The sequence below is a fragment of the Hippoglossus stenolepis genome, chromosome 18, assembly GCF_022539355.2.
Source record: "Hippoglossus stenolepis isolate QCI-W04-F060 chromosome 18, HSTE1.2, whole genome shotgun sequence".
In the NCBI taxonomy this organism is placed as follows: domain Eukaryota; kingdom Metazoa; phylum Chordata; class Actinopteri; order Pleuronectiformes; family Pleuronectidae; genus Hippoglossus; species Hippoglossus stenolepis.
In genome coordinates this window covers 18948820-18964225 of record NC_061500.1, presented here as the reverse complement: position 1 = coordinate 18964225, position 15406 = coordinate 18948820, and the positions used below count along the sequence as shown (strand labels likewise).

The 15406-nt window shown below is 39.3% G+C and overlaps 2 protein-coding genes across 2 annotated transcripts; one reads left to right on the top strand and one right to left on the bottom strand.

The window, feature by feature from the left end:
- Positions 1-1919: 1919 nt before the first annotated feature.
- On the bottom strand, positions 1920-9739 carry nudcd3 (NudC domain containing 3). Its single transcript, XM_035184040.2, has 6 exons — positions 9372-9739; positions 8194-8480; positions 6842-6974; positions 6608-6751; positions 6331-6519; positions 1920-5087 (listed from the first exon to the last, which is right to left on the bottom strand). Exons 1-6 carry the CDS (start codon positions 9567-9569, stop codon positions 4977-4979), a joined length of 1062 nt encoding a protein of 353 aa, XP_035039931.1. The 5' UTR covers positions 9570-9739; the 3' UTR covers positions 1920-4976.
- Positions 9740-9964: 225 nt separating this feature from the next.
- mrps24 (mitochondrial ribosomal protein S24) lies at positions 9965-14836 on the top strand. The gene is made up of 4 exons (XM_035184041.2): positions 9965-10219; positions 11341-11418; positions 13389-13500; positions 14399-14836. Exons 1-4 carry the CDS (start codon positions 10178-10180, stop codon positions 14680-14682), a joined length of 516 nt encoding a protein of 171 aa, XP_035039932.1. The 5' UTR covers positions 9965-10177; the 3' UTR covers positions 14683-14836.
- The last annotated feature ends 570 nt before the right edge of the window (positions 14837-15406 follow it).

Below are 15406 nucleotides of genomic sequence, written 5' to 3'. Positions count from 1 at the left end.
TGCCTCGAACAAAAACGCAGAAAACCCCAAAATAAAACAACTATCTCCGGATGAAAAAGTAAGAAGACACAAAGATGTTAAGAGAGTTTGTGGTGATAAGAGCCGATGCTGGTGTCAATGTGCTTTAAACAGAAACACTTGATGTCTATAGCAGAATTAATAGGTTACATCCTGCCTCTGCCTGCTGCTCTACCCCTCGCCTGAATCCTGCTGAAGATTTGTTGTTGTTGTGAATGCATCTGAGCAGAGAACCCCCCCCCCCCATTGCGTTGTACATATGTAAAAGACAAACTGCGGAGAAAGTCCGGAACCAAATCTTTGGAGTTCCTCCTGAGGACATGTCTGAAAACAGCTTTTCTGCCTATCTTGACACTGACGCTGCACTTTTTCTGTGGGACATTATCAATGAACCTCTGAGCATTGGTGTACTTAGTGATTTTGACTTCTTGGAAACAACATCCGACAGCGATTTGTATCTGTGTATAGTGCAAAATGCAACTCTGGAAAGACAGCGAGGGGAGAGAGCTGATCAGTTTACAGCACATTAGAGCCGTCAAACATGACTCACCATGGAACATCAGAAAGGAAAACTCCTCTTCTGGCAATGGGAAATGAGTCAATCGCCTTTTTTGAAATTCTCTTTATATTTGCATATGCATTTTTTTGTTTGTTTAATGATTTTTTGTGGGTTTACTTTCATAAATAAAGCTGAATATTCCCACTAATATTGTTGTAAAAGAGGTATTTTTTGTGTTTTAATAAAAGTTGTCCAAATTGTTTCCAAGCAGTCAAAACATGTCTTTCTAGTAGAACAGAATACATTTACTTAGTTAATGTATTGCATTGTAAATGTTTCATGTATCTTTACTTTTCTGAAGTAGATATATATTCCGGTACTTTTCACTTTTACTCCACGACATATATCAGTAAATACTTTCTATGCTACATTCTTGCCATGCATTGTATCACATGCTCACATTGTTTTATACTTTTAAAAGTAATCAATATCAAGAGCACAACTGCTCATGTTCCATGTGGACTGGAAAGTAGAAGAAGAACATGATCAGCTACGTGTCTGTTGTGTCCACAGTTGTTTCAAAGGAAGTATAATTGAAGCTTGACAGAAACAGCTTCTCACCAGCATCAACCAGTTGTTACTAATGACACCCTGATGCTGTGTGTGATTCACTGACAGTTTGTCACTCCTGTATCACTGGCAGATACCACTGTCCTCCAGCATACCACTGCGTCCTGCCACTTCTTTGTGGTGCACCACTTTGACGAGGGGTATGTCCCTGGCGTATTATACTCACATATACGTCTGCTGTTGTAATATGCCTTATACACGCCATACCATCGTTATTATGGCTTTATTAGAAATGACAACACAAAGATGACACTAAGCAAGTTAAAAGGGGGATGAAATGCAACGGACCAGGGATGTTGAAGTCCATTATCAGTATCTCAACCCGAATCCACAGGGGGGCACCCCAAATAAATTCCTGTGTGGATTGTGTTGTTTTTACTATTTAATATAAAATATCTCTGGACAGTATTTCCAGATTTACCATATCAATATTATGCTGCCAACAACAAGACTTTGGCAAAGTTGGCATCAGTGAAACGTAAAGTGTTTTTTATGTTGGACACAACAGCAATATATATATATATATATATATATACCATACATACAAACATGACTGACACACCACCAGTATATTACAGTGAACAGTGGTATCTGTCTGCACAACACAGTTTGTAAGCGAACAGTGTTGGGAGGGCTATACTTTAATTATTCAACATTATTATTTCATGCAACACTCTGAATGAAAGTGGCGTTAGTGCAACACTGCTGCCTCAAGTAGACGGAACCCTGAGAGTGATGTTTAGTATATGACAAAAAGGATGAACAACAAAAGTTTTCCTTGAACTTTTATTTACCACAGCCTGATGTTAGAGTCAAAACCAGTAAATGTGACAGAATTAAAACTTTACAGTTGTGCCGGTGCAGCTCTCCTGCAGCTGGTGGAGACGCCTCATCGACTGGTTGAAGAGCGGGCAAAGACACTTAAACCCCTGCACAGACCATCAGATCCTGACCCACTGTAGCTGGGACGTTAACCTGCCAGGATAAATAAACTAAATCTACTTTACTCTTGTTTCCTCTGGGACTGGGGGGTCCATGTAAAGCTGTGTGCTCCTCTGTGGACCCGACAGCAGAGCATTTTGACATATTCCTACAGGTCCAGCACTTGAAAAGGTGGTGAAGATAAAAGACCCAAAGGAAGGTTCAACAAGTTACATCTTCATGAAGTGTCTCCATTAACTTTTGCAACTGACACTATTTGCAGCACATTTAGATTAACCAATCATTCATCATTAAATGGTATTAATGACATCAATATGCATTATAGTAGAACATGTGCATAAGGTATGCATTGACCCTCTGAAGGCTTTTTTCATTTTATTTAAGTTGTAAGGCCTTCCAACAAAGATGGAAACTAATCAATTCTGATCAATGAGTAAGTGGCAACGATCTGAACTTTATATTTACAAACATTCAGAGGAGGCCATTTTCAAATGCTGCCTCTGGCATTAAATTGTGGAAATACAAGGTTTTCATTAGGCGACAGTGTCCCAGGGTTACTTCACTCTGCGTTTCTGTCTTTCCATCATCTTCTTTTTTTCTCCTCTCATTTATCTCGAAATAATCAACTCATCCCTTCCATTTTCTGAGTGGAACGATGGATGAGAGCTGAGCTGAATTTAGAGATAAAACACCAGCACTATGAGGGTTTACACAGGAAGATACAGGAGAAGACAACTGGAGTGAAAACAGTACAACAGCATTGTCTTTGCTTGGACTTTACTGAGGAAGAGACTTGGCTAAGAGTAAAGTTTCTTTTAAGGAACTTAAGGAAATAATTTGTAATCAAGGTCCATGAAAGGAACAGAAAGAAAAAATCATGCTCAAGGGAGATAACGTACACAATTTCGAATTTGTGGGTTTTCATGCCTCCATGCCAGTCCGTCCGTCTGTCCAGTTATTGTGAAAGCATTATCTCAAGAACACCTTGAGGGAATTTATTCAAATTTGATACAAACATTCACTTAGACTCAACAATGAACTGATTTGATTTTGGTAGCCAAAGGTCAAAAGTCACTGTGGCCTCACAAAGTATGTTTTTGATCTTATGAATGGAACATCTTAGGGACACCTCAAGGAAATTTCTTCAAATCTGGAACGCACTTTTACTAAAACTCAAAGACAAGCAGATTAGATTTTGTTTCACAAATTTCATCACGGTGACCTCAAAAAAACTTTTTGTCTTATCTTAAGAATGCCTTTGCTTCTTTTGTTTTTTCTTTAAATGAAATTTTAAATGTAGCTTGGGCTTGGATAGCGTACCATCTGAAAAGAAACCTCAGAACTTGAATAACTCCTTCAGACTTATATGGCATGTCAGGAATAGTCAGTAGGAAAATAAATAAAAATCTCTGCTGGTAACACTCAACAATCAAAAACTCCTCTAAGTAACTGACTGAGGATCTAACATGAGGCTCACTAATACCAACAAAGTCAAACTGGCCTCACAAAAAATGTCTTTAGCCTCTTGAACATATCGCAACACTGACTTCAGGGAATTTCTTCAGATTTTGCCCAGTTGTCACTTGTAAAAAATGTACTGATTAGATTTCAGTGGTCAAGGGTCAAAGTGACCTTAGTCTGGTAACAAAATGTTTGTAGACTGAAACTGCACCGATGTTGGAGGCATACTGTCCCAGGGCAGTAGTTCTAGTTTCTTGTACCTCTTTGTAATTGTTTTCTTTAATCAAAGTCTCTTTTTACCTAACCCCTTACCCTCGGCACTGTTGTCTAAGCAGACATACTTTAAAAAGGAGTTTATTATGGAGTAAAAAATCATCTAGTAGTTAATTGCTAATGCTCACCATTTTTTCAGAGCATGGGTTGTCAAGTTGTAAAAAATTGCCCTCTGCTTCACATTTTTTACCAAATTTTTATAATGAGCCTTTCCACTGGTCATTGCTTATTTTGTTCTTGTGGATTAGTTCATCGGGACTCACACAAGGCAAAAACTCACTGTCGAGCTGAACTCATCACGACTGGCAGACCTCTGCAGCCGTCGATGAGGGTTTAGTAGTAGCTAGTATCAAGGATCTGGATCAAAATAAATAACTTGTTAACATTGACAACCTGGTAAACTAAGGGTTTTCACGACCAAGTCACTTCCTCCTGCTCACTGCGTAGTGAACAAATGAGTCTGAAGAGCAGCTCTTCGGTGATCATGTGTTCGAGGATCGATCATGGAAGATTGACCCTACATTGGCTGAACATTCAGAATTAGAATTTCTTTTTAAAGTTCATTTTATTTGTGTGTAATCAATGTAAAATATTTATGATGTATAAATATATAAACAGGGCGGAAATGAGAGGAAATTGGCTGAAATGGAAAAAAGAATCTGCCGCAAGACATTCTGCTGTAGGTAAACAGGCGTCAATTTACTCTTGCTTTGTTTTCACTCTGATAGCCCTACCGAAAGAAAACGAGCCTATCAAATGTTCAGATGCAAATAAGAGACTAAAACTACACCATTCTTCATTATACAGCTCCATCTGATATCACTTTGAGAAGGATGGAAATAATAGTGACTACCAGTTATAATGACAGATGATTCAATGCAGTTTGGGGCAGGGCTATGAGAATAGAAATGGGAAAAAAAAGAATACAGTACCTCAGTAGGGCAGACAAGGCACTGTAGAGTGGGCAAAGTCAACCGAATTATCAGGTTTCGTATAATAATAAGTCCTCGTCACAATAGGCAGCTTTAGTTCTGCTCTTACGGTTAAGGACAAACCTCCAACACAGCAGACCAGCAGGTAAATGTCTTTACTACAAGCACTTCTATAAATAAACTAGGATCCAGTTCATACTTGGCTGATATTTGGCTGTGTCTCAGAACTGCACCGCGCTGGGTGGGATGTCGAACATGGACGGGTCGAACTGCTGCCCTCTGAAGGGAGAGCCTTCAGCGTCCCAGCCCTTCTTCAGCATATCGTGCACTTTCTGTGGAGACACACGGAGATGGGTACAATTCACCTCTTTATTAAGATAATAAAAAGACCACAGTGCCATCTAGGGGTGAGTCAACATAACTGTAACTGACTACAAAAAAAACTGTTCCTCATCATGTTTTAAATACAGAGTTACATCAAATGCATGGCTCATATCGATGCTGCATTAAATCCATCACTTCATTATCATCTCCAATGAAAACGAAAATTAAAATCTGTTTAATAACCCTATGAAACACCATGAAAGACATTGTGGAGGTTCAGTTGGTTAAAAGGTGCTTTAAAAATACATTGTTGAATCACATCACTCCCTCTCTTTACATTTAATTTTCTTTCATCACATCTGCATGGCTGAATGACTTATAATCCAGAAAAATCCTTCACACACAGCAGTGCCACCTAACTTTACGTCCCCATGTTTAGCATTTAGAAGTGGTACATAAACATGTAATAAATGGTTCATAAAGGCACTTTTCCACTGGTCAAAAAAACCCACTTACACCCACTAACATCTGGCTTTTGCGTGCAATGGGAATGGATACAATCGAGACCCACTCCCAGGTCTAATGACTGCAGTAGACAGAGGTTTTTAAATCGGCTCCAGCTCCATTCAGCAGTGATGGTGTAACGAGACACCCGGGTGAACGTGCTAATTTGGCAAGACAGCGAGGTGAAAGAGCGCCTCAGTTTTCTGTGCACTCGTCACGTTGAACACGACTCACCAGGGGGGAAAAAACTGAAATTCCTCCACTGGCAGTGGGAAAGGAGTCAATCGCCTTTTTAGTGACATTTAGTGAGATTATAAATATCCACATATATCTGTTAATATTGGTGTAAAAGAGGTATAACACACTATAATGTACTTCCAAGCAGATATAAGTGTTTCTGAATGAATCTGTATGGCAACTATCACTTCTCCAGGTTACGACTGACACAAATGGTTTAAAACACTAATACTGTAATATCAAATATGTTTTCATAGAAGAATATGACAAATACGGTACATTAATTAACACTAGAAATGTACATATATCTGCCTTTAACTCCATTATAGTGTGTTATAAACTACTTACAACATGTTTGTATATAGCTTTTCACTCTGTCCTTGAGTGTGGCTTTGAACGACAAAAAAACACTTGATTTCAGACGTGGTTGGACAGCATAGCATAAAACCTAGTTCTTTTCTAGCATTGCCTTAGCATAGGCTTCATGTTTGTGTTGAGCTGTGTCCTCACCATTTCATGACTCTGTGGCTTGCCCTGCAGCTTCTGATGGTAGTCGAACGTGAGTCTGTCCAACACGGCGTGCTCGTCCTCGTCAACTGATGCCATGGAGCGTTCGCGGTTAATTTGGTTGATGTCGATCTCCTTCTCACCTTTCAACACGGCGTTCCACCAAACCTCTGAGGTCTTGTTGAGTGACAGCTGGAAGCCGAGCAAAGTTTAAAGCTGTAAAAGCTGGTCGTTGAAAAAAAAGGGGATGGAAGTGAATGTGAGTGGCACATTTACTCACAACTACACAGCTTCCAGGCTCCAGGCTCCACAGAGTGTTTTCTGTGTTGATCTTGTGCATGAATTCTCCCTCCATCAGTGTTTCCTCCTTGGCTCCGTCCCTCACACACACTCGCATGCTGCTGGTCTGCAGACTTACGCTGACCTGAGAATGAAAATGAATCAGACTCACCTGCATTAAGTGAACAGAGAACATAATTCCATGTGTGTTGGATGGTTGAATAACCACGTTTACCTGTTTGCCTTTAACAACTGTCTTTGGCACAAACACGCGGACCTCCACGTCGGTGTAGTCCTGAGACCAGCTGTAGTTTTCCCTCACCGCCCCGTTGTAACTGTCGGGATCACACTGAAATCTCTCCTGACTCCTGCAATGCAACACACACACACAGAGGCACACAGTGTTTGAAGTTGCCATCTCTGCTGTTATTTTACATGAACGTGAGGCCCAAAGTTTCTTATGTCTCCCTAGATGGGCAGGGTACACAAGTGAACTAACTGGAGTATTTATTATCACTTTATGTCATCTAATATTTCTACTCCAATACATTTCAGAGGGAACTATTGTACTTTTTAGTCCACTACATCTCTTACCTAAGATGTGAACACTATACTTTACAGAATATTATTGTACTATAATTAAACATACAATAAGTTTATAAAAAGAACATGTTTACGGTTAAGCCAATTTCAGTTCCACCAAAGAGACATTTCCTCTCTACACTTTATCACATGGTTTCATCCAAACAACTGTTTGAGACCCGAATGATCTTTTCACAAAATAGCAAAGTCTAAAAAAGCAATTCATACAAATGTGTGTATCAGAACTCTTTTTTACTTGTTTCCACCTTCCACTAATCATGTCACATCATCTCAGATTTTTCTGGTGACTCCACCTGTAGCAGCCACATTTACATATATATTGGCGGGTTAGGGTTTTTATCTTTTTATCGACCACTGACGACGCAGCACCAGGAGGAGCTGGGATCTGTAGGAGCAAGGATCCAACTAGGGCTGAACCAAAATTATATCAAGTTAAACATTTTAATTGTCAGTCGACATCACAATAGATATCGCATTATTATTTTTGTCATGTTTAAAATTTGATTTTTGCTCCTGAGTGAAGGTTGTGGTTTTAAAGAGAATGACAAACACCTGACAAACAGCAAAACATTTTACAAACCTGAGGACAATCAATTATGTGTATCTGCTTGCCGAATCCATAAGAGATATATCAATATATATTAAACCTTTACTATATTGTTATTGATGAAAATTATAATGTAATAATTATTATTAATTCTTGTATTTTCCAGTCCTAACAAGAGCTTGTAGTTTTTAAACATTATAACGTTTATATTTTGGTACCTCTTAACTACACTATACCATATTGTTTACTTATATGCCTTTACTCTCCATCCTAACACTCACATTGCTGGAGCTTACACAAGAACATTTTTATTGACCACTGCATGTACATTCACAGAGATGTACCAACACTTAATGTCATCTTCAATCAGTTGACAAGTCGACAAAGTCAGATTTCATTCGCAGACACAAACAAGAAGCTTTGAGGATGTTACTCACTGCTCTGCTGAGTTTGTGCTGGCAGCCGCTGCCTGGTCTCCCTGAGCGAGAGGCTCTGGAGCAGTCGCTTCTGAGGCTGCAGGGGCTGAAACATGCCCGGCATCCAACGGGGAGCTCTCCGTCTGTGCTGCCACGGCGCTCTGCTCCTCTGTCTCCTCCTGAGGCTCAGTGGCGACCTCCAGCTCCTGAACCGATTGAGGAACACATCTGCTCTCCACTCTCTTCTGGATCTCGCTCAGCTGTCTCTCTCTGTCGTGGTCTGCCACCTTCTCAAACAGCTTAAATGTCTGAGGAGCAATCACAGATGAATTGCATTATTATCAAACATGTTTACATCAGTGACGTTATAGTAAATATCGGTATAATGTAATACGGTTCAGCAGAGGCACGAACTACATCCTCTAAAATGATCAGAAAGTAAATGATCAACTCGGGGCAGCTGTGGCTGAGGGGTAGCGCGGTCGTCCTCCAACCTGAAGGTCGGCAGTTCGATCCCCAGTCTTCCCCGAAGTGTCCTTGGGCAAGATGCTGAACCCCGAATTGCCCCTCATAGAACAAAAAAAGTGCTGCTAATAGATGCACTGTATGAATGGGTGAATGGAAGTGAACTGTAAAGAGCTTTGAGTGGTCATCAAGACTAGAAAAGCGTGATATAAATACAAAACTATTTACCATTTAAAAAAGGTCCAGCGTTTGGGATTTAGGATCGATAAGCACTTATGGAAGATAATAATGAATGAGCTTATTCTCTTATTAAATTATATATGTGTTACTGAAGTACAAATTCGACATTGATCTACTTGAGTATTTCCATGTTGTGGGGGGAAACAGAGTATGATGTGTTACTGTTGGTTTTGGAGGGGCATATAAAGTAGTTCCAACTGGTTTCAGCTGCAACACAAAAGGGATTCTTACACATGAATATGGGCCCTTCTGCATCATGACTACTTTTAGTACACGTGACTATTTTTATGAAAATACTATTGGAGACTATAACCGAAGTAAAATTGAGAATGAATGAGTTTCACTAATATCATGTGGTGTTGTTACGTTTACTTGTATATTATACACAGAGTTATACTGGTAATGATATGGGCACAGGTTCACAGGCTGTGAATCCTGGCTGCTGGAGGACGTGAGCCGGTGACAGAGGGAAATATTTGTCTAACAAACTTCACCTTGAGCACCATCTTCTCCGCCACACCGGGGGGGAAGCCCATCTTGTCGCTGGGACCGGACAGGAGGCGATAAAAGTCCGTTTTGCGATACAAAAACCCAAAATAGATCTGAAGAAAGTCCTGGATGTTTCCAACATGCTGCAGGATTCCCAGCAGAGCGTTGTCGTACATCTCCGTCATCTCCAGCGGCGACGCCATCGCGGCTTCCGACGTTTTAATCGATCGTTTAAAGAGTTTCTACCGACAATTTATGTGGGAAAACAAAAGACGTTAAAGGTTAAAAGGAGAAATAAACAAGTGGCGCGGGTCTGGTCGACGTTTCTGAACGACTGTGTTCCTCCTTCCAGAACAGCAACCACACTTCCGGTTCTGTGTTTTCAATATAAGTGCACAACCTCTACAAATACGTACATTTTACCAAATAAAAACCCACAAAAATTTAATAAAACAATATGACGGATACAAAAATGTGTAGTGTATACTTTTAAAGCACAGACAATTGTCATAACAAGTTCAACGAAGGCTACTCTTTCAGTATGCTATTTTATTTTTCTCTTTGAGGTCAGTACATTCCACAAATCGTCCGGTGGAAACAAATACCTGGCGTCAGAATAAACAGTTCCAGTTTACAGGAGGAGTTTTCGTGAAAAAGAACAGTTTTGCCATTTGGACGCAGTTTAAAAAATCATATTTTAACCAAGTTATGAATTTCCACTGAAAAGACAACAGCGTAATTATAGAAGAAACAAGTTAGCTATCAGGATTAGCTCTTTTTAGCATATCCGGCTAACAAACATTCAGAAAACATGGCGGTGTCCTTGAGCGGCGCAGGCAGCGTGAGACTCCTGGTAAGAAAACTGTATTTTAATGTGAAATATATTTCTCTGGAACTAAGTAGACATTTTACAAACTGTGGTTGGGTCAGCTGCACATTTCAGTTCATTGTGCCTCCGCTAGCACGAACAGCTTCGGCTTCATGTGTGGCGATATTAACCCAGATTGAATTCATAACATTTAAGGCTTGTCTGAACACAGTGTTACTTTACACAGTGTTATTTGTCTTCTTTTTAACTGCGTCACAAATATGTCACTTCATTAAATTCCATTAACAGCATGTAAATCCGACATGTCCAAACTAATGTGTGAGTTCAGTCACAACATTGAAACAAATGCATAGAAAATACAGAGAATGACATGAAAACAATTTTTACCATAGTTATCAATCATGCCGTGGATTTTACAGCCATTTGACTTTAAATAACTGGTGCCACGTTGAAGTCGTTCTGAGAGTAAATTTCTTTTTTATGAATGTGGATTTGATTTAATAATAAGATTAGATTAAACGGGTTTAAAACATCTATCTTCACACTGACCCAACTTTACACTCTCTCTTTCTTTTTTGTTTATCACTTTGAAGACATGAGAATGTGTCAAGTGACATGTTCCCACAATTATCAACTTAACAATATATTTTGTATCGAGATATATAAATTATTTAATAATAAAAAAATGTAATTGATTATTTCACCATTCAATAAAATCATATTTTAGTCTTTCTTTACCTGATGACTTGTATTTTAATTTCTGTCAGAGAAGCACTTTACTCAACGACTAACTAACTGATCACTATAAGCATTATAAAAGTCAGATTAATGGCAGAATAGTTGTACTGGATTGCATTAGATTATATAAGTGCACCCAGGTTGGCTACAAAGTGTGTAAACCGTTGTAAACCCTTAGAGCATGTAATCCAATGCTCTAAATTCAAGTGTTTTTACCAGACTGCACTGTAATGAAACGTGGTATAATATCCTGCTCACACTTTTCTGCTCTGAGCATATGAGACATCATTTCTCAAGCTCAATTTACTAAACCCCCTCTAACCCTATAAACCTGCTGTTCTCAGTCCTCACTGTAGTAACTGCAATGTATTTCTTACTCCCACTGTGATCCCCCTGTTTTTCTACAGGGTGCTTTAACCAGGGCCGGATCATTGTTCAGCTCCTCTGGAAGCAGAAGCCTCCATGTTACTTCAGTGTGCTGCAAGGTAAACACTGACATCATTAAAGGCTGCTGTCTTGTTAGCTAACACTACTGTGTGCGTTCGGGAGTAAAACTACTCTGATGGTGGGTCACAAGATTGTAGTCAACTGTTGCCATTAACAAAGATTTCACATAGTTTAAAATGCCCACACAGCACTGGGGCAGAAAACACATTTCCACATGTTGTAACAGCTGATCATTTTCATGACTTAAAAATAAAGCAGCTGCTGGAAACCTGTGAAGTGACTGTTGGGAGGTGAATTTGTTTGCGACACATTCTTGCTCAACTTCTTTTAAGCCACGTGCAACTTTGACACCTCTGACAGCTACCATGACACATGATCCAGGGAGAAACCGCAGTTCGCAGCAGTGATGGTGATGCATGAGTCTCTTCACAGAGTTGGCTCCACAGACAGAGTAAATGAAATATCAACCAACTTAACTTGAAGCACAACATAACCATAAAAAATGACAGTGTTGTGCAGTTTGCCTGGTTAAAAAGCTCTGACTGTGGTTAATGTATTTAGCATTAAGATTTTGTAAATTCCAGCTCATCAATCTGCATCTCTGTTTGAGCACACATGCAAGAAAAAAATACACACGGCTCCCCAACACTTGACTAAATGTAAGAGGTGGTCAGAGAGACAGGATGTTTGTGGGGACAGATTCTCACATTCATAAACCAGAAATAACTAAGCTGGCAAATTCTGTCCCTGAGATGGGTAGGCACATGTGAGTCCTTTTGCTTTCAGATCAAGGCTCAGCACCTACAATATATTAATTGGCTTTCTCATAGGTTTGCTTTACAAAGGTCAGCTTGTACTCTTAAGACATTTGGGGCCTGATCTACTAAGATCCCAAATAAAGAGTGCTAAATTGCGTGCGCATTATAACAGATTGCACATTCGGTTGGTGGGCGCTTTGCGTGTGATCTACGAAAAATAATTGCGTAAATGATAACAGGTGCAAACATGGTAGAGGCAGTAGTATTCAAATGAGTGTTTTGGTGCTTTACTGGTGTGATTGAAATTTGACCTGGTGAGACTTCTGAAATAAATAGATTTGAGAATAATAGTCTTTTAAGAGGATTTTATTCCTGGCAAAGAAGGTCAGACAGTCATACAGTGTGCGATGAGCATTCTGCAGAGGGAATGACAAAGAAACAGTTGCAGGCGTGTGCTTTTTATGCAGATGCAGTGAAGAAATGTGTGTGTGTGTGTGTGTGTGTGTGTGTGTGTGTGTGTGTGTGTGTGTGTGTGTGTGTGTGTGTGTGTGTGTGTGTGTGTGTGTGTGTGTGTGTGTGTGTGTGTGTGTGTGTGTGTGTACGTATGCGAACTATGTGTGTGAACTGAGTGAATAGTAAAATCCCAGGAGATAAGACACAAACCCATGCTGAAGGCCTCCTGGCCAAGACAAGACACAGGCTGAAGGCCTCTTCGAGGTCTTGGTGGGGGGAGACAAGCACAGTCAGATTTGTGGCTCTGATGTCGTCTTAACAGTTTCACAAGCAGAACTAGTATGCATAACCAGAGATAATACAAGTGTGGTATAATGGTAAAATTTTCCATTACACTGGTTTCCGCCATGGAGCATTACAGAGAGCAGAGTGACCGCAAGCGCAAAGTGAAATGTAATGCCATGGAATTGGAGGTGTTAATGGAAGAGGCAAACAAACATGTTGTTGAGCTACAGCAAAGAAATATTTATATAACTCAAAGAAATGTGATATGAGAGAGTGTCTGCGAGAAAGTAAAGGCTGTGGGTAAAACAAAAAGAACAGCCGATGAAATTTAGAGAAGATGGCAGGACATAAGAAGAAGAACAAAAGAACCGTTAGTAGATCAGCTTGCATGTTTTTTTGCGAACGAAATCAAGTTTGCACACATTTTTAGACGCGCAAACCTTTATTAGATCAGGGCCTTGGACTGTTGTGTTACCTGACATTCTGACTCTTTCTTTTTGCTTTATCTTCAGAATCGAGCTGCCCGTGTCCGAGTGGGGAAAGGAGACAAACCTTTGACCTACGAGCAAGCACTTCACCCTCATCACATTGGTCATCGCAAGGGATGGTTGTCGCAGCATACCAGTAAGTATGACCAAGCTTGTTAGAGAGCAATATAAAGCATCGTTATGCAGGAAGAATGGTGCCTCTTTCATTCCGTCTCCATGCTTCCAATGCCTGATTTTACACTATGTAACTTGTGTTGAGAATTATCAAGCTCAGCAAGTTCAGCAGCAAGACTTAGAAGTTGTTAAAAAGCTGAATTTGTCTGAAACGTTTTAAATATCAAGGTTTCTAAATGGAGTTTTCTTGTTAAGTATAACAATAGAATGTTCGAGAAGCCAGGTATCATAAGAATTTTACACAGTTCAGTGAGTCAGAGCTTTGGTCAAAAGATTTATAGGTCTATTTTTGTTTAGAAAATATAAATGAAAAGCATCATGCATAACCTGGGCATAATGAAATCATCATGTCATGACATCATACCTACAATATGAATATCAATTATGTTTAGAACTATATAAGCTTTACATCGTATCCATTGTCCTGCAGGATGCAGAGATACCTGAAGTAGTATTTGTGTACTAGAATTTTTTTAGACTTTCGACTTGATTGTACCTTGAGGGAAATTTATTTTCACAGTTATATCAGCACAGTCAACACAAAAGGACACATTATGCACTTGACTTCTTCATGACGTCGCTTATTATCATCATGAAATCACATAAGGGGAAATAATTCAAAGATATAATAATTCTAAACAATATAAGCATTAGATTTCTTTGTCTCTTTATTATTTGCAGAGGTTTATTGATCTTTGACAAAACACTTTATGTTTTACTATAAAAATGCCATGTGGAAATCATCCCGTATTTGCATGATGATACATCACAGTAACTTCTACCGCATGTATAGTATAGTAATGTAATGTACTGTATTGTACTTTATGCCTCAGGACAACTCTCCTTTCCTTTTCTGCCAGGTAACCTCAAAGGAGAAGAGGGAGCAGCTGAACGTTCTGTAGAGGATGTGTTCGTAAGGAAGTTCATGTTCGGGACCTTCCACGGCTGCCTGGCAAATGAGATTGTGATCAAAAGACGCGGCAACTTGCTCGTCGTGTGCGCTTTAATGCTACAGAAGCTGCCACCGCAGAAGTTCTACTTCTTAATTGGCTACACAGAGTCACTACTGTCGCACTTTTACAAATGTCCCGTCAAACTAGAGATTCAGACCCTGCAGGAGAAAGCTGTGTACAAGTACCTCTGATGAACCTGCTTTAAAACAATATATAAATGTACGATTTTGTTCCCTTCTCCATTCCTGTTTTCCGTTTCCCCAAGTGACTTTTGTTTTTCAATTAAACTTTCTAAATGAAAGAAAAGGGTTTGAGTATCATTAAACCTTATGCTTGAAATTATAACAATCCCAAGTCAATAATTTATTTCCACATGACATATCACTGGTTTGCTGTGTTGCCAAATTGTTGTTGTGTTTTGACCCTCATAGTCACCGTGCATGTCAGTGAAGGGCAGTACAGATACAAACAATGAATAAAATGTATTATGAATGTAAAATCTTGCAAAAATTGAGAATTAATGGTCCATAGTTTGTTGCTGCATGGAGAAACTAGGATTGCTGATCATTTGTAACAATTCATTCTCTTTAAGTGAAATTTCCTTACCAAAATGTTTCACATCTTAAACACGCAATGCTCCATCAACTCCCTCAATATAGCATGCTGCATTTTTTTAATTCTTCTACATTAATTTATGTAATTATATTTTAGTTCTAGTGTAGTTCTACAAGATCTTATCAACCAAAACTTCAACTGCGGGCCCATAGTGGTAGCTGCTGCATAAACATAGTAAAACACCATTGCAATTATAGGAGAATTTATAATTGCGGAAAAATACATTAAAAAAACTTTACCTACAGCATTATTACATTTATATAAATGAAAACATAGGTCAACATGTGCAGCTTTATATAT